This window comes from Euleptes europaea, chromosome 5 (genome assembly GCF_029931775.1).
Source record: "Euleptes europaea isolate rEulEur1 chromosome 5, rEulEur1.hap1, whole genome shotgun sequence".
NCBI lineage: Eukaryota > Metazoa > Chordata > Lepidosauria > Squamata > Sphaerodactylidae > Euleptes > Euleptes europaea.
Window position 1 is genome coordinate 8,999,917 of NC_079316.1, and position 26,786 is coordinate 9,026,702.

General features: G+C 50.5%; 1 protein-coding gene across 1 annotated transcript; it reads right to left on the minus strand.

Annotated features, from left to right (window-relative positions):
* Positions 1 to 1,612: 1,612 nt before the first annotated feature.
* On the minus strand, positions 1,613 to 24,770 carry RNPEPL1 (arginyl aminopeptidase like 1). The gene is made up of 12 exons (XM_056849964.1): positions 24,458 to 24,770; positions 23,025 to 23,203; positions 14,195 to 14,335; positions 13,305 to 13,456; positions 11,944 to 12,060; positions 10,398 to 10,633; positions 9,859 to 9,972; positions 6,997 to 7,109; positions 5,584 to 5,692; positions 4,585 to 4,812; positions 3,163 to 3,305; positions 1,613 to 1,879 (listed from the first exon to the last, which is right to left on the minus strand). The coding sequence occupies exons 1-12, from the start codon at positions 24,768 to 24,770 to the stop codon at positions 1,613 to 1,615; spliced, it is 2,112 nt and encodes a 703-aa protein (XP_056705942.1).
* Positions 24,771 to 26,786: the final 2,016 nt, after the last annotated feature.

Below are 26,786 nucleotides of genomic sequence, written 5' to 3' on the forward strand. Positions count from 1 at the left end.
TAGATTCAAGTCCTGTAGCCCCTAAGAGACTTACAAGGTTTTCGGGGCACAAGCTTTCAAGGATCAAAGCTCCCTTTGTCAGAGGAAAACTTCTCGAAAGCTCATACGCCAAAAATCTTGTTGGTCTCTAAGGTGCTACAGGAGTCAAATCTAGCTGTTCTACTGCAGACCAAAATGGCTACTCTCTGAAATGACTAACGGCACTGTTGGGCTGAATCCAAGGTTTGGATTGGACGAAGGGGCCTTTCAAATCTGTCATTTCCTAATCCAGAGACACCATCTCCCACCCACCTTCAGCAAGAGGGGCCGTGGCTCAGCGGTAAAGCCTCTGCTTGGCAGGCAGGTCCCAGGTTCAATCCCCGGCATCTCCAGTTAAAGGGACTAGGCAAGTAGGTGATGGGAAAGACCCCTGCCTGAGACCCTGGAAAGCCATGGAGAGGGACCATGGCTCAGTAGCAGAGCCTCTGCTTGGCATGCAGAAGGTGCAAGGTTCAATCCCTGGCATCTCCACTTAAAGGGACCAGGCAAGTAGGTGATGTGAAAGACTTCAGCCTGAGACCCTGGAGAGCCGCTGCCGGTCTGAGTAGACAATACTGGCCTTGATGGACCAACGGTCTGATTCAGTATAAGGCAGCTTCATGTGTTCATGTGTTCAAGACAGGGGGAAAATCTATCTGGGAACAAAGATGTTTTGGAAGTCAAAGTTAGCCCATTCCCGCTGTTTGGGGCCCAAGCGCCAAGACACCAGCAAAACACCCTGCCGAGATCTTCTCTTCAACTGCCTCGTTGAAAAAAGAACCAAAGTCGCACAACGCCACATGTGAAAAGCTTCTGGTGGAGATCGTACCCCACCTTTGCCGACAAATCCAATTTATTAATTTGCAAAAGAAGAGGAGAGGGACAGAATGCAGGCCGCCACGTGCATTTCGCGGCTGCATCCCAGGCACTGGTGAAGGCCAAAAGCTTGGATTTACATCAGGAAAAACTGGATCCTGACCCAATGGCGGGTAAACAGGGCCTGGCAGCCAAATCCCCCTGCAAGAGAGACAGACAAGGCAGAGCCGAAGTACAGAAGAATGGCAGACTCTCCCCAAAAGCCTTCACGGATAAACCTGGGAGTTGTCTTGGAAGAGGCGCTCCATGGTTCGCGACCCTCATCCTTCTGAATCACAAGAGCGAGAGAGATTTCCCACCACTTTCTTTCCAGTTTCCTAAACAGCCCCTTCTCCGGAGTGCGCTGCCCCGCTTCAGTCATCTCCGGGATCCTCCTCGTCTCTTTTGATCAACTTCCTCGACAGCAGCGATCCCATTTTTTCCTGAAGAGCACAAACGCTCGACCCCTTCCCACACCTGCTTTTCTGCTCGCGGAGCGGGAGAACAGGAAGTCGCCCTGGAATTCACATTCATGATCTGTTCCGAAACCGTTTCCCCCGCTCGCAGCTGAGAGGTACATCCCTGATATATGGCTGTGCCGAGACGTTAGACACTTGAAGGCACGTATGCTAGGTTTTTTGGAGGGCGGTGAGGGGTTCCCAAGGAAATCCAGCCCCCCAGCCCTTGGTCAAAATGTCCCCCTTCCCGCTTGGCCCTCCTGGCTCCTGACCCTGCCAGCTTAAGCAGACACGTTGACGTCCCTGAGAGAAATGGCCCTGTTTGCAGCTTCGGGGGCTTTGTCCTCGAGCCCGGGGGCCGAGGCCTCCGCAGCTGTCGTGTCCATGGCGAGGAGAGGGTTCAGGCCCTGCGTCAAGATCTGCTGGATGGTTTTCCGTAAGTTGGGGTGCAGCTGGCTCTGGGTCTGGTAGAAAACTTCTAAGGCAAAGGCTTTCAGGGTGCCGGCACACAGGTCTTCGTACAGCGGGATCGTGTACATCCGGGACATCTACGATGCAAAAGGGAATTAGGTGAGCGTGGCGCGTCTGAGATGATGCCCTCCCCCTGGGTCTCCGCAGCATTACAAAAAGAAGGAGAAGATGAAGAGTTGGTTTTTATATGCCGACTTTCTCTACCACTTAAGGAAGAATCAAACCGGCCTACAATCACCTTCCCTTCCCCTCCCCACAACAGACACCCTGTGAGGTAGGTGGGGCTGAGTTTGGAGAGAGCTGAGACTAGCCCAAGGTCACCCAGCTGGCTTCATGTGGAGGAGCGGGGAAACCAACCCAGTTCACCAGATTAGCATCCGCTGCTAATGTGGAGGAGTGGGGAATCAAACCTGGTTCTCCATATCAGAGTCCACTGCTCCAAATCACTGCTCTTAACCAGACAGCCAGTGTGTAGCGGTTAGAGCGTCAGACTAGGCTCTGGGACACCCAGGTTCAAATCCCGTCTCTGCCATGGAAGCTCGCTGGGTGACCTTGGACTAGTCACATGTTCTCAGCCTCACCCACCTTACAGGGTTGTCATGAGGATAAAACGGAGGAGAGGAGAATGTTGTAAGCCAGGGAGAAACAAGGGGGATGAATAAAGCGTGGTGTAGTGGTTAAGAGTGGTGGTTTGGAGCAGTGGACTCTGATCTAGGGAACCGGGTTGGTTTCCCCACTCCTACAGATGAAGCCAGCTGGTGACCTTGGGCTAGTCACAGCTCTCTCCGCCCCACCCACCTCACAGGGTGTTCGTTGTGGGGAGGGGAAGGGAAGGCGATTTTAAGCCGGTTTGATTCTGCCTTAAGTGGTAGAGGAAGTCGGCATATAAAAAACAACTCTTCTTATCTGGGCAAAGCTGATTTGAGTCTCCTTTAAGTGGTAGAGAAACCAACTCTTCTTCTTCATCATCTTCTAAATCACCAGGGCTGTTGAAATAACACAGGCGGTTGGTGGTGCTGAATACACGCATGTGCCATAGAAATATTGCTCTTGCTCACATGAGCGAGAGGGCATCTTGGGCATCCTCTGGGCGTGGAGTAGGGGTCACTGGGAGTGTGGGGAAGGGAGGTAGTTGTGAATTTCCTGCATTGTGCAGGGGGTTGGACTAGATGACCCTGGTGGTCCCTTCCAACTCTATAATTCTATGATTTTAACCGCCTCCCCTAGGCTCAGCAGGCCTACTCCCACTACACACATGGCCAAACAGCAGAAGTTCCTGGATCTGCTGCTTGTTGGAGGTCTCATGCCCAAATCTCAACACCCCAAGCAGCGCAGGGCTGTTTAATCCGGACATCCGTACCTGGTTTTCCAAGAAGAGCCGTACTTTGTGAAGGTCGGGGTAGTAGTCGTTGCGGACGATGATCTGGAGCCAGCGGATCCGGATCTCTGCGTTCATGCCATCCAGCTGGGCAGAGTAGCATTCGGAGAGCTTCGATATCACTTCTGAAGAGCACACGTTAAAAGGAGGAGGAGAAGAGTTGGTTTTTATATGCCAACTTTCTCCACCACTTAAGGCAGAATCAAACCAGCTTACAATCCCCTTCCCTTCCCCGCAACAGACACCCTGTGAGGTAGGTGGGGCTGAGAGAGCTCTAAGAGTGCTGTGACTAGCCCAAGGTCAACCAGCAGGCTTCATGTGTAGGAGTATAGGAGCAATGCTGATTCTATGACCTTAGGCAGTTCATGAGAGGGAGGGCATCTTGGCCATCTTCTGGGCATGGAGTAGGGGGTCACTGGGTGTGTGGGGGGGAGGTAGTTGTGAAATTCCTGCATTGGGCGGGGGGTTGGACTAGATGACCCTGGTGGTCCCTTCCAACTCTATCATTCTATGAGTGGGGAAACCAACCTGGTTCACCAGATTCGCCTCCGCCGCTCATGTGGAGGAGAGGGGAATCAAACCTGGTTCTTGAGATCAGAGTCCACCGCTCCAAACCACTGCTCTTAACCACTACACCACGCTGGCTCCGCACAGTTAAGAACTTGAATGCACATGAACACATGAAACTGCCTTATACTTTATTAGACCATCTGTCCCTCAAGGTCAGTATTGTCTACTCAGACTGGCAGCAGCTCTCCAGGGTCTCAGGCAGGGGTCCTTCAAATCACCCACTACCTGGTCTTTTTAACTGGAGATGCCATGGATTGAACCTGGGACCCTCTGCATGCTGAGGACATGCTCTACCACAGAGCCACAGCCCCTCTCTTGGTCTAGCAAGGGCAGTATTGTGTATGCCGATGGGCAGCGGTTCTCCAGGGTCTCAGGTGCATGTTTTCCCACATCACCTACTTGCAGGTGCTTTCAACAGGAGATGCCGAGGATTGAACCTGGAACCTTGTGTACGCCAAGCAGAGTCTCTACCACTGAGTCACGGCCGCTCCCAACTGGAACCAGGGAAGCGGCAGCTAAAGACCGGGAAAGTACTCAGAAGGAAACCGTTTCATCCAATGGGATGCAATTTAGCACCTCAGTGAAAATGAAACCTGCAAGCCTGGCCAAGACAGGGCTTGGGGAGGGGGCCGTGGCTCGGAGGTAAAGCATCTGCTTGGCATGCAGGAGACCCCCAGTTCAATCCCCAGCATCGCCAGTTGAAGGAGTGGGCTGTAGGTGATGTACAAGACTTCTCCTCAAGTCCCTGGAGAGATGTTGCAAGTCTGAGTAGACAATACTGACTTCGTGGAGCTGAGGGTCCGGTTCCCGCTCCACAAATCCAGCCAAACTCACCGTGAGGCAGTGGCGAGCCGTCCAACAGCCTGTCCAGGAAGAGGACCGTTTGGAACGTCTGCCACTTGGTGATGTCAACGCAGCTGGATACAGTGGCCACGTCCAGAGGCTCCGTCATCCAGAGGCTGAAGAGCGTCTCCACCGGGCTGGTCAGACTGGATCCCTGAGATAAGTCCGGCTCGGCTAGAGGAGGGCCTGTGGCGTTGAGCCAGCGCTCGAATTCGAGTCCTGCAATGAGAGGTACCAACGAGGGTGAAACAGGGATTGGCTTGCAGCGACCGGGGCTGTTTTGAGAAGGGCATTTCAGAACGGCAGCATTCAAATTCAACTTATACCAAGTCTGACCATTGCTCCGTCGAGCTCAGTACAGCCGTCTGTGATGGGCAGATTTTTCTAAGGTCTCTCTCCCATGAGAAGGGGGGCAGGAAGGGTTGCATCAGTGTTTGCCTCTCGTGGCCCTTTCTTGCATGACCAGGGTAATGCCAATCGCCACTTTGCGGCCAGGAAGGAATTCTCTTCCAGGCCATAAGAACATAAGAAAGGCCCTGCTGGATCAGACCCAGGCCCATCACGTCCAGCAGTCCGTTCCCACAGTGGCCAACCAGGTGCCTCTAGGAAGCCCACAGACAAGACGACTGCAGCAGCATTTATCCTGCCTGGGTTCCACAGCACCTCATAGAATAGCCATGCTCCTCTGATGCTGGAGAGAACAGGTATGCATTATGACTAGTATCCATTTTGACTAGTAGCCACGGACAGCCCTCTCCTCCATGAACATGTCCACTCCCCTCTTAAAGCCTTTCAAGTTGGCAGCCATCACCACATCCTGGGGCAAGGAGTTGCACAATTTAACTATGCGCGGTGTGAAGAAAGACAAGATGAATGGCTGAACCCAGGACCTTCTGAATGCCAAGCAGAGGCTGTACCACTGAGCCACGGACCCTCTTATGTGAGCGCAACAGTTCACAGGCTCATGCTGGAGATGCGCTTTCCCCCCACCTGTTTTGCTATCAATGCATTGTTCTTTCAGTTCTGGGAAGAAAGCCAGGAAGGAGTCCAAGAGATCCTGAGCCACAACGCTGGTGAATTTGTACTTCTCAATGTAGGCCTGGAAGAGAGATCAGCAGGTTGGTTAAGAAGAGAGCAGGAAGTCAGCGGGAAAGGACAAGGCGGTCAGAGAGCGAGACGGGGGAAAGAGAGGGCAAATGGGAGGGGAAGGAGGGGGAAAAACAAGCATGGTTAAGCAGAAAGTAACGTTCAGAGTGAAGAACGGGTGCCTTGCCCGGTAAGAGAGCAATGCGGAATGCAATATACATAAACCAAATGTATTGACTTATATTAGCAGCCTGCATTTTGATAAGTTCTGGCAGGTTAGAGAGAGAATACTTTTTGAGTTTTAATCTGTTACAAAAATGGTATTAACAGCCTGCATAGCCCTGACTAGCCCCATCTCGTCAGAGCTTGGAAGCTAAGCAGTCAGCCCTGGTTAGTACTTGGATGGGAGACCGACCACCAAGGAATTTTCTAACAGTGAGAGTGGTTCCTCAGTGGAACAGGCTTCCTCGGGAGATGGAGAGCTCTCCTTCCCTGGAGGTTTTTAAGCAGAGGCTAGATGGCCATTTGTCAGCAATGCTGATTCTATGACCTTAGGCAGATCATGAGAGGGAGGGCATCTTGGCCATCTTCTGGGCATGGAGTAGGGGTCACTGGGGTTGTGGGGGCGAGGCAGTTTCGAATTTCCTGCATTGTTCAGGAGGTTGGACTAGATGACCCTGGTGGTCCCTTCCAACTCTATGATTCTATGAAGGCAAGGGCTGCTATGCAGAGGAAGGAAATGGCAAACCACCTCTGTTCATCTCTTGCCTTGAAAACCCTACGGGGTCGCAACAAGTCAGCTGCGATTTGATGGCACTTTCCACCATCTGCCCTGACGCCAATGGCCCAGCCTAACCCAATCTCATCAGAGCTTGGAAGCTAAGCAGCATAATCCCTGGTTACTAATTGGATGGGAGACCGCCAAGGAAGTCCAGGGTTGCTACACAGAGGCAAGCAATGGGAAATCATGTCTGTTTGTCTACCCTGACCTAGATGGCCCAGGCTAGCCTGATCTCATCAGAGCTTGGAAGCTAAGCAGGGTTGGCCCTGGTTAGTACTGGGATGGGAGACCACTAAGGAACTCCAGAGTCTCTATGCAGAGGCAGGCAATGGCAAACCACCTCTGTTCGTCAATTGCCTTGAAAATCCTACACCCACTTTTTAAAAACACTCAGTGGGCACCGTGGTGCTCACAGGCACCATGCTAGGGACCTCTTATCTAAATACAGGGACTGAAAAATGGAAAACAAGACCAGGGTCTTTACACGCATGCACCCAGTACCCCTCACCCAAACCCCGGAAACCCAAGTTACTAACTCGGAGGAAGGCATCAAAACGTGCTGCATCTCCACAGAGCTGGGACAGGTAGTAAACAAAGCAGTAACCTTTCTCGTATGTAAAGAGGTTCATCAGGTTGCTGGGATTCACACCTGTGGAAGAGAGCAAATAAAAAAATGGTAGCAAAAATTTCCGTTCCCATTCCTCTCAGATGACGCGGGTCAACCATATGGCACCACGACTGCGTGTGGAATTTAAGGGGTAGACCTGGAGAGCCCAATCTTATCAGCTCTTGGGAACTAAGCAGGCTTGGCCCTTGTTGGTATTTGAACAGGAGACCACAAAGGAAGTCCAGGTCAATAAAATGATGCATGGTGTGGAGAGAGTGTACAGGGAGAAGCTTTTATCCCTCTCTCGTAATACTAGAACGCGGGGTCGTCTGCTGAAGCTGGAGGGTGAGAGACTCAAAACAGATAAAAGGAAGTATTTCTTCACACAATGCATAGTTAAATGGTGGCACTCCCCACCCCAGGATGTGGTGATGGCTGCCAACCAGGAAGGCTTGAAGAAGGAAGTGGACATGTTCATGGAGGAGAGGGCTATCCATGGCTACTGGTCAAAAAAAATACTAGTCATGATGCATACCTATTCTCTCCAGGATCAGAGGAGCATGCCTATTATATTAGGTGCCGTGGAACACAGTCAGGATAATGCTGCTGCAGCCATCTTGTTTGTGGGCTTCCTAGAGGCACCTGGTTGGCCATTGGGTGAATAGATTGCTGGACTTGATGGACTTTGGTCTTATTCAGCATGGCCTTTCTCATGTTCTTATGTTACGTTATATTCTTATGTCACTATGCAGAGGCAGGCAATGGCAAACCATCTCTGTTTGTCTCTTGCCCTAGAAATCCTACTGGGTTACCATAAGTTAGCTGCAACCTGTCAGCACTTTCCTCCATGGCGAGTTACTTCTATTTAATTATCCCTGGGGATGAGTTCAGCCTTCTGTGTGTGTGCAGAACAACTGCTCAGAGAGAAGTGGACATTCAGTTTGGTGAGGGAGCAGATCCTGCGATCTGGAGGAATGGAAAAGAAGGGAGGCCAAGGAAGGAAGAGCATGTGGTTAAGAGTGGTGGTTTGGAGCGGTGGACTCTGATCTGGAGAACTGGGTTTGATTCCCCACTCCTCCACTTGAGTGGCAGAGGGTAATCTGATGAACTATATCTGTTTTCCCACTCCTACACATGAAGCCAGCTCTCTCAGCCCCACCTAACTCACAGGGTGTCTGTTGTGGGGAAGGGAAGGGAAGGTGATTGTAAGCCAGTTTGATTCTTCCTTAAGTGGTAGAGAAAGTCAGCATATAAAACCAACTCTTCTTTTTCCTCCTCTTCTTCTTAAAACAACTGGTTAAACACCCTGTAGCACAGTTTCTTTGCCTTTCCCTAATTTAGAGTAACACAAAACTAGAAGACCACAGGGCATCAAAGACAGGGTGAAGAATTGGGAATCTCCTCCATTTCCTCAAAGCCAGCGTGGTGTAGTGGTTAAGAGTGGTGGACTCCAATCTGGTGAACTGGATAGGTTTCCCCAGTCCTCCACATGAAGCCAACTGGGTGACCTTGGGCTAGTCAGTCTTAGAGCTCTCTCAGCCCCACCTACCTCACAGGGTGTCTGTTGTGGGGGGGGGGGGAGGGAAGGTGATTGTAAGCTGATTTGATTCTCCTTAAAAGGTAGAGAAAATCGGCTTATAAAAACCAACTCTTCTTCTTTCAGCGGCTTGAGCAGGCTAACATTCCTTCTTTTGTGGCACATTTTCAGTCTCGTCGGGAAGGTTTTTAAGGGGTTTTCTCTCTCTTGGTTAACTTACAAAGTCACATTGATTTCCTGCATACCTAGGAGTCCCCCACCCTCCCTCTCTGCAGCTAGCTTGGCTTTGCTGCTTTCCAAATCCACCCAGAGGCCAACTAGTTTACTATGAGAAATAGTGATTTTTGAAGATAAACATTTCCCATTATGTTACAGTAGTTCTTCATGTTTTTTAGAGACGCCAGCCTCCAGGTCTCCCAGAATTACAACTGATTTCCAGACTACAGAGATCTATTCCCCTGGAGAAAATGGCTGCTTTGGAAGGTGGACTCTATGGCATTATACCCCACTGAGGTCCCTCCCTTCCCCAAACCCCAGGCTCCACCCCGCAAGCTTCCAGGAATTTCCCAACCCAGAGTTAGCAGCCCTATGTCTCCCCAAAACACTACATTTATTTGACAGAACTGACCCAATATTTGGCCAGCCGTTTTCAACCTCAGAAATGCAAGGTTACAAGTGACAACCACATCAAAAAGAATGTGGACAGAATGGAGCGGAGGAGAGTGGAGAAGAGAGCAATGAGGATGATCAGGGGCCTGGAGACGAAGCCCCGCGAGGAAAGGCTGAGGGACTTGGACATATTTAGTCTGGAGAAGAGGAAGTTGAGGGGGGGATATGATTGTTCTCTTGAAGTATTTGAAGGGCTGTCACTTAGAGGAGGGCAGGGAGCTGTTCCTGTTGGCAGCAGAGGACAGGACCCACAATAATGGGTTTAAATTATGGGCAGAAAAGTACCAGCTGGATATCAGGAAAACAGTAAGGATTGTTCAACAGTGGAATGGGCTGCCTAGGGAGGTGGTGAGCTCCCCCTCACTGGCAGTCTTTAAGCAGGGGCTGGACAAGCACTTGTCAGGGATGCTCTAGGATGATCCTGCATTAAGCAGGGGGTTGGACGAAGGCCTGTGTGGCCCCTTCCAACTCATATGATCCTAAAAAATGCCAAAGATTTCAAACAGAGCACCGAATAGAGTCAAGAGTCATCTAGCTGGCTAGGCCCAGTCAGAGCCGCAACCCAGGTTACTCCTCCCTGCATACCTGGCTCCAGCTTAACCTGAAGCTTGCTGACGGGGTTGTCCTCACCGAGGAGCTTCATCTGCCTGTGAAGAGCATCAAGGCGGAAGGCGGTTTCCAGGCACGTGAAGGCAGCACCTGACCCCCCAAAATTGCATTCCTTTAGTGACAAGTTGGCAGTCAGTCAAACACCGTGCTGTATGTTTCAAAACAAACTTCTTACTTAGGGGCCGTGGCTCAGTGGTAGAGCATCTGCTTGGCATGCAGAAGGTCCCAGGTTCAATCCCCGGCATCTCCAGTCAAAGGGACTAGGCTGGTAGGTGATATGAAAGACCTCAGCCTGAGACCCTGGAGAGCCGCTGCCGGTCTGAGTAGGCAATACTGACTTTGATGGACCCAGGGTCAGATTCAGTAGAAGGCAGCTTCATGCGTTCACCTCCTTATCTCTTTCCTGGCTTGCCCTCCCCTCCAAGGCTCCTGTCTCCTCCCCCAGCCAGCCGTCTCCCATTGCCCTTGCTCCTCTGGGTCACGTCTGGCCCCAACACCTCCTCCCCGTGGCCTACCGTAGGTCTCGGTAGTGATCCGGCGCTGAGCGTAAGTGGCCAGCCCTTCGCTCAGCCACATCTCTTCCCACGTGGCGTTGGTGACCGCGTTGCCGAACCAGCTGTGGGCCACCTCATGGATGACATCGATGATGAGAAACTCATCGCTCTCCAGGATGGACGAGATGATGAAGGTCAGGCACGGGTTCTCCATGGCGACAATGGGGAAGGAGGGAGGGAGGAAAACAATGTCGTACCTGGAAGGGAAAGAGAGGCTGCGTCACCTCTGAGACGCGCACGTGAAGCTGCCTTAGGCTGAATCGGACCACCTTTCCATCATAACAACATAAGAAAGGCCATGATGGATCAGACCAAGGGCCATCAAGTCCAGCAGCCATTTCACACAGTGGCCAACCAGGTGCCTCTAGGAAGCCCACAAACAAGACAACTGCAGCAGCAGCATCCTGCCTGTTCCACAGCACCTGATATAATAGACATGCTCTTCTGAACCTGGAGAGAATAGGTGTGCATCATGACTAGTATCCACTTTGACAAGAAGCCATGAATACTCCTCTCCTCCACGAACATGTCCACTCCCCTCTTAAAGCCTTCCAAGTTGGCAGCCATCACCACATCCTGGAGCAGGGAGTTCCACAATCGAACTATGCGTTGTGTGAAGAAATACTTCCTTTTATCTGGTTTGAATCTCTCACCCTCAAGCTTCAGCAGATGACCCCACGTTCTGGTATTATGAGGGAGAAACCTTCTGCCTGTGCACTCTCTCCATACCATTTGTCTTTCTTTGATAAATCCTGAACTCTGCTAAGAGCCAGCATAGTGTAGTGGTTAAGAGTGGCGGACTCTAATCTGGAGAACCGGGTTTGACTCCCCACTTCTCCACATGAGCAGCAGGGGCTAATCTGGTGAACCAGGTTTGTTCCCCACTCCTCATGAAGCCTGCTGGGTGACCTTGGTCCAGTCACAGTTCTCTCCGAACTCTCTCAGCCCTGCCTGCCTCACAAGACAGAGGTCTTTCACATCACCTACTTGCCTAGTCCCTTTAACTGGAGATGCCGGGGATTGGACCTGGGACCTTCTGCATGCCAAGCAGATGCTCTACCACTGAACCATGGCCCCTCCCCATGGCTCTCCAGGGTCTCAGGCAGAGGTCTATCACATCACCTACTTGCCTAGTCCCTTTAACTGGAGAAGCCGGGGATTCGACCTGGGACCTTCTGCATGCCAAGCAGATGCTCTACCACTGAGCCACGGCCCCTCCCCATGGCTCTCCAGGGTCTCAGGCAGAGGTCTATCACGTTTCCTACTTGCCTAGTCCCTTTAACTGGAGAAGCCGGGGATTGGACCTGGGACCTTCTGCATGCCAAGCAGATGCTCTACCACTGAGCCACGGCCCCTCCCCATGGCTCTCCAGGGTCTCAGGCAGAGGTCTATCACATCACCTACTTGCCTAGTCCCTTTAACTGGAGATGCCGGGGATTGAACCTGGGACCTTCTGCATGCCGAGCAGAGGCTCTACCACTGAGCCACATCCCCTCCCCATGCTTACCGTCCCCATATGTAGGGGCCATAAAGGCTCTCTGCAGCACTCAGCCATTGTTCCACCCTGCCCGAGAGTTTGCTGATAGCCGTCTCCAGCAAGCACGGTTCTGCCCACACTCTGCTCCTGTTGCAAAGGAGACAAAAGTCAGCCATCTGCGTTCACACAAGGTACATCCGCTCTCAACAGAAATTTTGTTTTGTTTTTTCTAACTGCAGTGGTGAATTTCTCAGTGCCTAAATACAAATCCTCCCTGACCTGGATGGCCCAGGCTAGCTCCATCTCGTCAGGTCTCAGAAGCTAAGCAGGGTCAGCCCTGGTTGGTATTTGTAGGGGAGACCACCAAGGAAGTCCTGGGTTGCTACGTGGAGGAAGGCAATGACAAACCACCTCTGTTCATCTCTTGCCTTGAAAACCCTATGGGGTCACCATAAGTCAGCTGCTACTTGACGGCACTTTCCAACACCAAATACAAATCCACCCAGCTTCCTTCCTTCCTTCCTTCCTTCCTTCCTTCCCTTCCTTCCTCCCTTCCATCCATCCAGTACAGCTCATATACCTGTAGCCTTGAGCATGAAATAAAGGAATAAAAATGCCTTACTTACTTGTTGTTCTTTTGGTATTCAATTACTGCCCCTATAAATTTTGCCACAGGCTGAGTAACAGCATCATTTGTATCTGATAGTAGCCACGTCACCTACACCCTCGTACTGCCAGATGCCTCGTCAGACATTTCCATGTTTTTAAATAAAGGAGTAATTAAGCTGGCCCTCCGCTCATTAAATATAGGACCCTCCGTGATATGTTCGACGGTTTCAGACTCTAAACAGCTCCTCACATCAACCCAGCGAAGAACCTGCCTACCAAGATTTACCTGAGACATGCTTAGATTCCCCGCCTTTTAAGACATGTTTATATTTTATATTTTAGATTGAAGAAGAATAAGAAGAGTTGGTTTTTATATGCCAACTTTCTCTCCCACTTAAGGAAGAATCAAACCGGCTTACAATCACCTTCCCTTCCCCTCCCCACAACAGACACCCTGTGAGGTAGGTGAGGCTGAGAGAGCTGTGACTAGCCCAAGGTCACCCAGCTGGCTTCATGTGTGGGAAACCAACCCAGTTCACCAGATTAGCCTCTGCCGCTCATGTGGAGGAGTGGGGAATCAAACCCGGTTCTCCAGATCAGTGTCCACCGCTCTTAACCACTGCATCACGCTGCTAGAATAGAAGGTATAGACTGATATATAATAATTCCAAAAAATAGATGATTAATGTCTTGTCATAGATATGATAAATGTGTGAATGTTGTGCGTTTTGTTCTATGTTGTTTTGAAAATAAAAATTTACTTTGGGAAAAAAATGACTTACCTGGGACCGATGTCAGCAGGTACCAGGTCCCCTGCTGCTAGAGCCACCAGATAGGCAGGGACTGGGTATTCCATGTAGAACTCGTACACGCCCTCATGTTCCTTGTAGCTGCTTTGGGTGGCACTCATCAGCACTTGCATGCCTGCAGGTGCCTGGAACACAACATATACAAGCTGTCAGGCCAGCAGTGGAGGTGAAACACTGAATTCCCAGATATGTATGTGCTCTGCTTTTTTTTTTTTTTTAAACAACCCTGAACTTTTGCACCCATACATCGCAACTTCTGCTATCAGGACAACTAGATTCTGCAAACAGTCTAAATTATGCGAATCTTGGAAGTTTACTATTAAAATCAATCATAGAATCATAGAGCTGGAAGGTACCACCAGGGTCATCTAGTCCAACCCCCTGCACAATGCAGGAAATTCACAACTACCTCCCCCCCTACACACCCAGTGACCCCTACTCCATGCCCAGAAGATGGCCAAGATGCCCTCCCTCTCATCATCTGCTTAAGGTTATAGAATCAGAAGAAAGTACAGAACACAGGCTGTGTTCTGCACTTTCTTCCTAATCTTAGATATTAGTACAGAGGTGTTAATTTTTGGTTGCTAAGGTTATAGAATCAGCATTGCTGACAGGTGGCCATCTAACCTCTGCTTAAAAGCCTCCAGGGAAGGAGAGCTCACCACCTCCCGAGGAAGCCTGTTCCACGGAGGAACCGCTGTAACTGTTAGAAAATGTGTCCTAATGTCTAGACGGAAACTCTTTTGATTTAATTTCAACCCGTGGGTTCTGGTCCGACCTTCTGGGGCAACAGAAAAGAACTCGGCACCATCCATCAATCAATCACCAGCCCCGAGAAACAGCATCTGTTCCGAATGCCCTACCTTAACAACGGCAGAATAGGAACATTTTACAGCAGGCGTGTCGAAGCAGGGGAAGAAAGATCGGTTGCACACGGAATGGCCCTGGGTGAAGACGAACGGCTTGGAGATGCCATAGGTCAGCTCTGGATCCAGCCACCAGATCTGATGGAAAAGTAAGAAGGGATGCGTGAGAAAGGAGCAGAGACTGTAAAATATATATATATAAAAAAAAAAACATTCAGGCGAATTGAGAAATCGCTCAAGGAATTCTTGGCATTCGCTTTTGCCTCCCAGAACCAGGTCACTTCTACCTGAGTCCCAGGTGAGCTGCAGAGAGGCCGCCTCTGAAGCCCACCTTAGAGGCTGGATGCAGAGGCGGAAGCATGGGAGAAGGGTGTTTGGGGCTGCAAAGGGCCTTTGGTTGGCCCCGCTCACTTGTCTAGCATCGTAGTACAATTGCCCTAGAGTCGTTAATGCTGACTGTTGAGCAAAATATGCTCATCTAGCCCCAAACGTGAGCAGCACATGGCAAGACTTCGCCATGTTTTTCTTCTCTCCCATTTTGCTGTAACTGATGGTGCCCTTAACATTCTGTGGCTTCGGGAGGCCAAAGAATCAAGGTTCGTTTGGGGAGGGTTTTTTTAATGTTTCAACTTACCATGAAGAAGAAGAGGAGGAGGAAGAATAAGAAGAGGAGGAGGAAAAGGACGGAGAAGGAGGAAGAAGAACAGAAGGAGGAGGAGGAAGAAGAAGAGGTGGTGGTGGTGGTGGTGGAGGAGTTGGTTTTTATATGCTGACTTTCTCTACCACTTAAGGAAGAATCAAACCGGCTTACAATCACCTTCCCTTCCCTCCCCCACAAGACACCCTGTGAGGTAGGTGGGGCTGAGAGAGCGTGACAGGCACCCAGCTGGCTTCATGTGGAAGAGTGGGGAAACCAACCCGGTCCCCCCAGATTCGCCTCATGTGGAGGAGCGGGGAATCAAACCTGGTTGTCCAGATTAGAGTCCGCCGCTCCTAACCACTGGCTCTCCCGGACCTTCCTGGAGCCAGGAAATTCTGCACCCTGTCTGTGGGTGGGTGGCCCTGTTTTGCTGCCCTGGCGATAGGCTCTTAAGGAATTATCATGATGCAGAAGCAAGGCCAAAACAGTAAGGGCAGCGAGAACAGCGTTTACTCAGAAAGCAGGTATGTTGGTGACAGCGGCAAGAATGGAGTACGCAAGAAAGCGAAAAGCAGAGGACTACCCAGATGTAACTGAATGGACAAACACAGTAGCAGAATATGCAACCATGGCTAAATTAACATCTTTAATGCATAACTGATCAACCCCTGAGTTTATGTATTTATTTCTTTACTGTTTCATTTTTGTTAGATTTATACCCTGCCCTCGCTCCCCGGCAATTTGTTAGCGTGAAATATTTTCCCAGCCCTCTCAGTTCAGGGTATAACGCTCAGGAGATATAATGGGGATATAAGATCAGGATTTATAATGGGGAGGGGCCGTGGCTCAGTGGCAGAGCCTCTGCTTGGCATGCCGAAGGCCCCAGGTTCACTCCCCGGCATCTCCAGCTGAAAGGGACTAGGCAAGTAAAAGACCTCCCACCTGAGACCCCGGACAGCCGCTGCCGGTCTGACTTCAATGGACCAAGGGTCTGATTCAGTATAAGGCAGCTTCATGTGTTCATGTATTCAGCCGTACAGTTTGGCCTCAAGCCTCTTCCAAAGGGCAGAAGAAAATTCACGTGCATTTCGCTCCTTGGGCAGGACAGCGAGAAGGAGCAACGTGCGGGAAGAGGGGAAGGCGGAATGACAAGCTACGGCGGCATTCCTTAACAAAAAAGCCCCTGGGCTGCCTGACCCCGCGGGCAGCCTTCCAAGTGGCAGCAGAGAGGACATTCCGGTGCCTATTTTGATCCCCTGATGGGACTACCACGGCTCGTTCCGTGGTCAAGAAAAGAACACAGCGGCAACAACACAAAAGAGGCCTTGGCGCCAAGTCACACAAGCTGGAAAAGCGCCAGGGATTTTTTTAAACCGAAAGAAATCTGAGCAAGCTCTACCGAATTTCGGCCAGAAGCTGGCTTCGCGCAACTGGAAAGCTGCCGGCAAAAACTAGCACGAGAAACGTTAACGGTTCATTGCAGTGGGCTCTCGATCAAATCAAGCCTGACCTGACCCTAGAAACTAAAATGACTGAACCGAGGCTGTCACACTTTGGTCCCATTATGAGAAGCTGGACAATGAAGAAAACTGATAGCAAGAAAGTAGATGCCTTTGAAATGTGGTGTTGGAGGAAAGTGTTACGGATACCCTGGACTGCCAAAAAACAACAACAACCCAAATCAATGGGTTATAGTTGAAATCAAGACTGAACTGACCCTAAAAGCTCAAATGACTAAACTGAGGCTGTCGTATTTTGGTCCTATTCTGAGAAGACAAGAGCCACCGGAAAAGACAATCATGCTAGGAAAAGTTGAAGGCAGCAGGAAAAAAGGAAGACCCAACAAGAGATGGATTGACTCTATATAGGAAGCAACGGGCCTCAGTTTGCCAGACCTGAGTAAGGTGGTTAAGGATAGGACATTTTGGAGGACACTGATTCATAGGGTTGCCATGAGTCGGAAGCGACTTGATAGCACTTAACACACACACACACACACACAGTAGAGAGCTAGTGTGTTGGATATGGATCTGGGAGCCCCGAAATCTCCAATCCTAAACAGTGTCAGAAGCTTGCTGGGTGCCCTTGGGCCAGTCACGGTCTCGTAACTTTTGGTTAAGCCCGAAACCTACCTATTCCCCTAAACAGGGAATTAGGGTACCAATGATGACAATCAACCTGGATTGCCCAGGTTAGCACAATCTCGTCAGATCTCAAAAGCTAAGCACGGTCAGTACCGGTTAGTACTTCGATGGGAGACCACCAAGGAAGTCCAGGGTTGCTATGCAGAAGGAGGCAATGGCAAAACTCCTCTGTTCGTCCCCTGCCTTGACCTGGATAGTCCAGACTAGCTGGATCTCGTCAGATCTTGGAAGCCAAGCAGCGCAGGCCTGGTTAGGACTTGGATGGGAGACCACCAAAGAAGTCCTGCATCGCTACACAGAGGCAGGCAATGGCAAACCACCTCTGAACGTCTCTTGCCTCAGAAGCCCCACGAAGGGTCGCCATAAGCCGGCTGCGGCTTTCCGGCACTTTCCACCACCACCAACAACAACACGATAATTAGAGAAAAAGGAATGAATATTCCCAGACCACAAGTTTTCTCTTTTATTTTTTAATTAAAGCAGCTGTGAGAAGATACTGGTTAGGGAAGCATAGTGGGGGAGTAATCCTCCCCATATATCATCTGCACAAGCTAAAACGAGCATTAAACCCCCAAGCTGCTATTTACCCCATGGAGGAAATCACACAACTAACTGCATGGAAACAGTACATTTGGGAGGAAGAAAATTAAATTTCAAAATTCCCACTCTTCCTTCTACTCCAGTTCTGTGGTTGTCTGACTCCTAAAATCTACCTAAATCTCCTTAAATCTGCTACCCTTAAATCTAGACAGACAGACAGATTCTATATTGATTCTATATCCACCACCATCTCCTCTGGAGTGGACTTTAGTCCTGACTTCAATGAAGTCTGGGTTCAATAACAGCTTTCTTACCCGTGTGGCTGTTTTTAAATGTATGGGCCAGGTATGGGAAAACACAAGAATAAGAGGATCGTGCTGTGTATACGGGAGACTGCAGATCAGTTTTTGCTAACAGTGGCAATTCGCTTTGCATCAGGAAAGCCTTCTGCAGACGCAAGAGGTTCTTCCAAAAGGTCAGCAGAAGGATCCCTGTGACCAAGGATAGCAGATGAGGACCACAGGAACCAACTCCCCACCCCCCGCCCGTTGTAGACGTGACACTCCACATCAGTATAAGCCCCTGTTGCTGTGGTGTAGTGGTTAAGAGCAGTGGTTTGGAGCGCTGGACTCTGATCTGGAGAACCAGGTTTGATTCCTCACTCCTCCACATGAACGGCGAACTTTAATCTGGTGAACTGGGTTGGTTTCCTCACTCCTCCACGTGAAGCTAGTTGGGTGACCTTGGGCTAGTCACAGTTCTATTAAGAGCTCTCTCAGCCCCACCTAACTCACAGGGTGTCTGTTGTGGGGAGGGGAGGGGAGGGGAAGGGGATTGTAAACTGGTTTGAGTCTCCCTTAAGTGGTAGAGAAAGTCGACATATAAAAACCAACTCTTCTTCTTCTTCCATCTGTCGTGAACTTGCTGACTACGGTAATTCAGTCCTTAGAAAATGATGCCATTCAAACATCCTGAAGACCCGACAAGAGATGGATTGACTCAATAAAGGAAACCACAGCTCTCAGTTTGCAAGATCTGAGCAAGGCTGTCAAAGATAGGACATTTTGGAGGACTACACACACACACACACACACACACACAAACATCCTGAAATGCCAGTTATTATTAGCACTGCTTGCTTTTGTTTCTACTTGCAGTTTTATTTGAGATGTAATATATAGGTTGAGTATCCCTTATCTGGACTGCTTGGGACCAGAAGTGATCCATATTTCGGATCTTTCCGTATTTTGGAATATTGTAGAATTTTTGCATATCCATGAGACACCTTGGGGATGGGACCCAAGTCTAAACATGAAATTCATTTTGTGTTATATATACATTATAATCATAGCCTGAATGTAATTTTAAACAATATTTTTAATGATTTTGTGTACACTGAACAATCACTGGCGCATTGAAGAGTTGGTTTCTATATGCCGACTTTCTCTACCGCTTAAGGGAGACTCAAACCGGCTTACAATCACCTTCCCCTCCCCACAACAGACACCCTGTGAGGTCTAGGTGGGGCTGATAGAGTGTGACTAGCCCAAGGTCACCCAGCAGGCTTCGTGTGTAGGAGTGGGGAAACAAATCCAGTTCACCAGATTAGCCTCCGCCACTCATGTGGAAGAGGGGGGAATCAAACTCGGTTCTCCAGATCAGAGTCCTCTGCTCCAAACCACCACACCACGCCGGCTCCAAAGGTCCGGTTTTACGGATCAGTCCGGATATGTCGGGATAAGGGATACTCAACCTGTACCTGCAATATAAATCACTGAATTTCTGGGCCTGTCATACTGGTAAACTAATAAAACAGAGGGGAACCATCTCCGTCACCAGCCCGCAGCCTTGACCTCGAGAACCGCGTCCAGCTGCATCTGTGACTCTTTCTGGGGCTTTAAGAACGGGGATGACTTTCATCTATTATTCTCTTTGAAGCGAACAGTCCCAGCCACCGATCTGAACCGACACTGAATCTGAGGAACAAGAATGCCTCTGTCTGAACGCCAGCTGGAACCAGCAAACACAGGGGGAAAGCCGGTAGTGTTCCAGAGGCATGGCAATATTGAGACGTGCTGTGGAGCAGAAAACCAAGCAAAATATTGCAGGACACTAAATTGTAAAAGAGAAGTTTAGTAGGTGACAATAATTGGGGGGGGGAGCATAAAATGGAGGGGGACACTCTGCTTTTCACAGAATTAGGTTCTTCGAACAGACTGAAATCCAGCAAGTCCAATACACTCAAGAAAATTGTCACATGCTTCTGGGAGGTTTACAAGAACATGATAGCACCATGGACAAACAGCAGGGGAATAACAATCAAGATGTATACTGCCCCTGAAACTGGAGGCTCTATTCATGTGACTAATAGTGACTGTCAGTTCTCTCAGGTTTTGGTCACCTGTTTTTACAGCCACCTGACCTTGGGGCTGTCATCACAGATGGCAATGAATTCCACAAATTACTTGTGCACCATGTAAATATATTTTTCCTTTAATGTGACCTGCACTAAACTGCTGAATCAGTTTCAATGAATGGACCAGAACATGAAAATGTCCCAGTGTTTGCAAAGAGAAGTTCTCTCTATTCCTTTACTCCGCACAATTCAAAATTTCATGCACTTCTTTGATTCCCCCCCACGCAATTGCACCCCCCCCACACCTTCCTCACAGGTTGTCTGCTGTGGGCAGGGGAAGGGAAGGCGATTGTAAGCCCGTTTGATTCTCCCTTAAGTGGCAGAGAAAGTCGGCATATAAAAACCAACTCTTCTTCCTCGTTTGCCAGTACGGCTTTTCCCATCATGATATTCTACATAAGCCTCCCCTGCAGTCCCCGTGAAAAGTGCTTTTAAAAAACAAGGGATAGAAAGCAGGACGCTACAGTTCGAACCGCTAATCAAACTTTAGCCTGCTTTTGAATCAGAGAAGAAGGGCTGGGTTTTATATGCCGACTTTCTCTACCACTTAAGGAAGAATCAAACCGGCTTACAATCACCTTCCCTTCCCCTCCCCATGACAGACACCCTGTGAGTAGGTGGAGCTGAGAGAGCTGTGACTGGCCCAAGGTCACCCAGCTACTTTCATGTGTGGGAGTGGGGAAACCAACCTGGTTCACCAGATTAGTGTCTGCTGCTCCTGTGGAAGAGTGAGGAATCAAGCCCACTTCCCCAGATTAGAGTCTTCCGCTCCTAACCACTGCTCTTAACCACTACACCATGCTGTGACTGTGTGGCGTTGTGGCTAGTGTCAGACTAGGATCTGGAAGACCCAGGTTCGAATCTCCGCTCTGCCATGGAAGCTCACTGGGTGACCCTGGACACACTCTCAGCCTAACCTACCTCACTGGATTGTTGTGACCATAAAATGGAGGAGAAGAGAGCATTGTAAGCAACCTTGGATACCCATGGGGGAGAACGGTGAGGCATAAATTAAGCAAGTTAACAAATTTTCAAGCAGTCTTCTCTTCCACCAATGCAGGCTTGAAACGGCAAAACTACTATGTCAGACGAGAACGCTCCACTACAATACGAACTCTGTCGAATGATCAAATGACGCAGTTAACAGCCTTCAACACCCAGTTATTTGCACAGCCTCACTTTAACTTTGGGCAATTAAAGTGACAGGCAGTAGACTGAGGGCAGATAAAAAGGAAGCACTTCACACCACATATAAATTACCAGCATGGTGTAGTGGTTAAGAATGGTGGTTTGGAGTGGCGGACTCTGATCTGGAGAACCGGGTTTGATTCCCCCACTCCTCCATATGAGCGGCAGGGTCTAATCTGGTGAACCGGGTTTGATTCCCCACTCCTCCACACGAAGCCAGCTGGGTGACCTAGGGCTAGTCACAGCTCTCTCAGCCCCATCTACCTCACAGGGTTGTCTGTTGTGGGGAGGGGAAGGGAAGGTGATTGTAAGCCGCTTTGATTCTTCCTTAAGTGGTAGAGAAAGTCGGCATATAAAAACCAGCACTTCGTCTTCCACCTTATGAAACTCACTGCCACAAGCCGGGCCGCTGGATTAGATAGCTTTAAAAGACAAATTCATGAACAAATTCATGGATGGTAGGCCTGTCCTTCGTTCTCACCCACCAGAGCTAATTGAAACCATCTTCAGGGAAAGTATACCTCTGAATACCACATCTGGGGGGGGGCAAGGGGGGTGTTGACCTCCACATCCTGCAAGCAGGCTTCCCAGAGGAACCAGCTGCCCACTGCAGATGCTGGACTAGACAGACCGTCGGTCCGATCCAGCAGGATTCCTCTTATCCTGCCATCATCTGCGCTGCCAATAATCCTCCAAATGTTATCCCCAAAATCCGTTATTTGGGGTCAACTCAAGACAAAAGTAACGACTACAGGAGAATTACTCAACTTTAAGGTTGACAATGAGGAAATTGAAATTGTTCAAGAATTTCTGTTCCTTGGCTCCATCATCAACCAGAAGGGAGACTGCAGCCAAGAAATCAGAAGGAGATTGAGACAGGAAGGGCAGCCATGAAGGAGCTAGAAAACATAAAAGTAAGGATGTGTCACTGGCAACCAAAATCAAGTTAATTCATGCCATTATCTTCCCTATTACTATGTATGGGTGTGAAAGCTGGACAATGAAGAAAGCTGATAGGAAGAAAGAAGATTCCTTTGAAATGTGGGGTTGGAGGAAAGTGTTACGGATACTGTGGACAGCCAAAAAATCAGTGGGTTATAGATCAAATCAAGCCTGAACTGACCCTAGAAGCTAAAATGACTAAACTGAGGCTGTCGTACTTTGGATATATTATAAGAAGACGAGAGTCACTGGAAAAGAGAACCATGCTAGGAAAAGTGGAAGGCAGCAGTAAAAGAGGAAGACCCAACAAGAGATGGATTGACTCTGTAAAGGAAGAAGACTTGGTTTTTATATGCCGCCTTTCTCTACCACTTAAGCAAGAATCAAACCAGCTTACAATCACCTTCCCTTCCCCTCCCCACAACAGACACCCTGTGGGGAGGGGCTGTGGCTCAGTGGTAGAGCATCTGCTTGGCATGCAGAAGGTCCCAGGTTCAATCCCCGGCATCTCCAGTTGAAGGGGCTAGGCAAGTAGGTGATGTGAAAGACCTTCGCCTGAGACCCTGGAGAGCCGTTGCCGATCTCAGTAGACAATACTGACTTTGGTGGACCAAGGATCTGATTCAGTATTAAGGCAGCTTCATGTGTTCATGAGGTAGGTGAGGCTGAGAGAGCTCTAAGAGAGCTGTGAGTAGCCCAAGGTCACCCAGCTGGCTTCATGTGGAGGAGAGGTGAAACCAACCTGGTTCACCAGATTAGTGTCTGCCGCTCATGTGGAGCAGTGGAGAACCAAACCCGGTTCTCCAGATTAGAGTCCACCGCTCCATACCACCCCTCTTAACCACTACACCACGGCCCTAAATTTGCAAGGCTGTGATCCATTGGGTCGCCATGAGTCGGAAGCGACTTGACCGCACTTAACCCACACCCAGCGACAGGCCGCCACGGGGTACTTACAGCCGGCGCGTCGGTGGTGGTGTATCGGATGATGACCTGGAAAGGCTGGTGGGGTTCCAGAGATGAGGGCAAGGAGATGGTGAGGGACGAGCCGTAGTCCGTGAAGGGGTCCACCCTGAAGACCAGCGGGCAAGAGGCGGCCGAGTCGGAGAAGGCTGGCACCGGTGGAGGGGGCAACTCTGAGGCCGGAGGGGGGTCTGCGAAGGAGCAGGCCAAAAGGGTGGCCGGGTGGGGAGAGCCTGGGGTGTCGGGAGACCCGCAGCCTGCCAAGGGGGCAGAGGGAGGCCCGGGCTCTGGCGGAAGGCAGCCCTGGGGGTGAGGACAGCTGGCAGGGGCATGGTGGCCCGAGGGGGTGCTCAGGGAGGCACCCAAGCGTGCGCCGAGGGGGCAAGGAGGGGCCTGCTCGCGGGAGCCTGGGGGGCAGCAATGAGCACTGGGCGCCCCAGAGGCGTTTGCGCCCAGGTCGAAGCGTGGGGGCGGCTCCAGGGAGCTTGTGGGGCGGCAGGCGGCGTCTGTGCCCAGGGGGGAGCGGGGGGCCAGGCTCCAGGGAGCTTGCGGGGCAGCGGTGGGCATCAGAGGTGCTTGTGCCCGGGGGGAAGCGGGGGGCCAGGCTCAACATAGTCTGGGGAGCAGCAGGGGGCATCCGAGGTGCTTGTGCCCGGGGGGAAGCGGGGGCCAGGCCCGAAGGAGCTTGGGGGGCAGCAGGGGGCATCCGAGGAGTTTGCGCCCGGGGGGCAGCGGGGGCCAGGCTTGAAGGAGCTCGGGGGGCAGCAGGGGGCATCAGAGATGTCTGTGTCCAGCGGGCAGCAGGGGGGGCCAGGCTCAAAGGAGCTTGGGGGGCCGCAGGGGGCATCAGAGATGTCTGTGTCCAGCGGGCAGCAGGGGGGGCCAGGCTCAAAGGACCTTGGGGGGCAGCAGGGGGCATCAGAGATGTTTGTGCCCAGGGGGCAGGGGGGGGCAGGCTCGAAGGAGCTTGGGGGGCAGCAGGGGGCATCAGAGATGTCTGTGTCCAGCGGGCAGCAGGGGGGGCCAGGCTCAAAGGAGCTTGGGGGGCCGCAGGGGGCATCAGAGATGTCTGTGCCCAGGGGGCAGGGGGGGCCAGGCTCAAAGGAGCCTGGGGGGCAGCAGGGGGCATCAGAGATGTCTGTGCCCAGGGGGAAGCAGGGGGGGCCAGGCTCCAGGGAGCTTGGGGGGCAGCAGGGGGCATTGGGGGCGCTTGTGCCCAGGAGGAAGCAGGGGGGGCCAGGCTCCAGGGAGCCTGTGGGGCAGCAGGGGGCCTCAGAGATGTCTGTGCCCAGGGGGCAGGGGGGGGGCAGGCTCCAGGGAGCCTGTGGGGCAGCAGGGGGCGCTTGTGCCCAGGGGGCAGCCGTGGGGGCCAGGCTCGCGGGCCCCCGAGGCCGGCCTTGCGCTGAGGGGCCGGGCCGGGGGGCAGCCGTGGGGCGAGGCCTCGGGGAAGACGAAGCGGCAGGGCGGCGGCGTGGGGCCGGCCTCCTCCTCGTCGCGGCCCTCGGGGGCGCGGGCGGGTCCGGCCCGGAAGGCGACGGAGGCGACGCGGAGGGCGGGGTGGGCGTCGAGGACGAGGCGCCGGGGCTGGCGGCGCGGGGCCGGGCGGCGGGCGGCGAGCTCGAGCACCAGGCAGCCGGCCAGGGCGCGGGCCTCGGGGCGCAGCTCCAGGCCCAGGCGGAGGTGGCGGAGGCGGAAGAGGGCCGCGCTGGAGGCCGAGGCCACGTCCCAGGGGGCCGCCATGGACGGCAGGCGGCGGGCTAGGTGACAGCCATGGGCGGCCGGCCGGCCGGGCGGGCGGCGTGAAGAGGCCGCTGGGCCGCGCCAGGGAGAGGCTCGCCCCGCCCAGGCCCCGGCCCAGGCCCAGGCCCCGCTGGCGGCCGCGCCGGGACGAGGCCGCCGCCGCCGCCGCCGCCGGCCGCCGGGGGCGCCAGAGAGAAGCCGGCGGCCGCCCGGGGCGAGGAGGCGGCGCGCCGCGGCCGCCAGGGGGAGCTCTCGCCCCACGCCCGGAGAGCCGCCGCTGGCCCAGTATTCCCAGGGGCGGGGGACCTTTTTTCTGCCAAGGGGCCGGCTGGATATTTATATTTATTTATATTTATTTAAATCGATATTTTAAGAAAAACTTCTGGAATATGCAACCATGGCTAAAATGACTTTTGAATTAAATCCTAAACTCAGTGAATCCACTGAGCAATTTGAGGAGAAGTGGGTGTCTTTTTATACTTACATGAAATGCAGCTAATTTATACGTAATATGCTTAAATGTTATAATAAATTCTGAATTATATTTTTTATCTCAATTAACTGCCAAGTAGAATATGAATTCTTAAAATATTATAAATCAGCCTGATGTAAGTATAATAAACTAAAGATATTCCGTAATTATGTTTTATTTAAAAACCATCTTACAGAATTTAAAAACCATCTTAAAAACCATCTTATAATACTGTATTGTTTTTATAATGATAACACTTACCCCTTCCCCTTTTCCCTTCCTGTACCCTCCAATTATATAAATAAAATAAAATAAAAAAAATCGATATTTTATATTTATTTAAATCGATATTTTATATTTATTCAAATCGATATTTTATATTTATTCAAATCGATATTTTATATTTATTTAAATCGATATTTTATATTTATTTAAATCGATATTTTATATTTATTCAAATCGATATTTTATATTTTATTTAAATCGATATTTTATATTTATTTAAATCGATATTTTATATTTATTTAAATCGATATTTTATATTTATTCAAATCGATATTTTATATTTATTTAAATCGATATTTTATATTTATTTAAATCGATATTTTATATTTATTTAAATTGATATTTTGTATTTATTTAAATTGATGTGTGTTGTTAACTGGCGTCAAGTCGCTTCCGACGCACGGCGACCCTATGAATGAAAGTCCTCCAAAATGTCCTTTCTTTGACAGCCTGGCTCAGATCTTGCAAAGTGAAGGCCGTGGCTTCCTTGATGGAGTCCGTCCATCTTAAATTGATAATTTTGTATAAATAAATATAAACTTCAAAATTAGCCGGCTACATTTGGTCAACGTTTAGCCAAGAGGCGCGACCGGAGACGGCTCCGAGTGTCTGCCACACATGCCGGCTGGATATTCATAACCTTTATATTTATATTTATTTAAATCAGTGGTTCCCAACCTTTTTTTGACCAGGGACCGCTAGGACTTTTTTGTTCAATGCAGGGATCCCAAGGTTCAAAATAAAAATCCAGAGAATTCGAAAATAAACTTGAATCCTAACTGTTCGTTAAACATTTAACTTAGAATAATACTTGAATATATATTTTTATAATAGAGAACTTTTAATTGAAAATATTAATTTGTTATGGGTTTATAACTTTGTTTCGCGGACCTTATTTTAGTTCTCGCGGACCCCTGGGGGTCCACAGCCCCCTGGTTGGGAACCAGTGATTTAAATGGATAATTTTGTATAAATAAATATCAACTTAAAAATTAGCCGGCTGTATTTGGTCAGACGTTTAGCCGAGAGGCACGACCGGAGACGGCTCCGAGCGTCTGCCACATAGTTTCTCCACGGCCCGGGTGGGAAAGGGTTAACGCAGTTTCTTGGGCGGTCCTAGCAGCTCCACAGCTAATGACTCTTCTGCAAGGGGGAAGAAAGGTTCCTTTTCTCACCAAAACAAACTCAAATTTGCCTTGAACAGAGGCTATTCCTGTCCGCGGGAGGGGGGCGGATCGCCAGTCTTAGATCCTTCTGAG

Coding starts and splice junctions, on each gene's coding strand:
- RNPEPL1 (XM_056849964.1), bottom strand. CDS start 24,770: ATGGCGGCCCCCTGGGACGTGGCCTCGGCCTCCAGCGCGGCCCTCTTC. Junction 13,457..14,194: donor CCTATTCTGCCGTTGTTAAG/GTAGGGCATTCG, acceptor GTTGTGTTCCAG/GCACCTGCAGGCATGCAAGT. Junction 1,880..3,162: donor GGCTCTTCTTGGAAAACCAG/GTACGGATGTCC, acceptor TTTGCATCGTAG/ATGTCCCGGATGTACACGAT.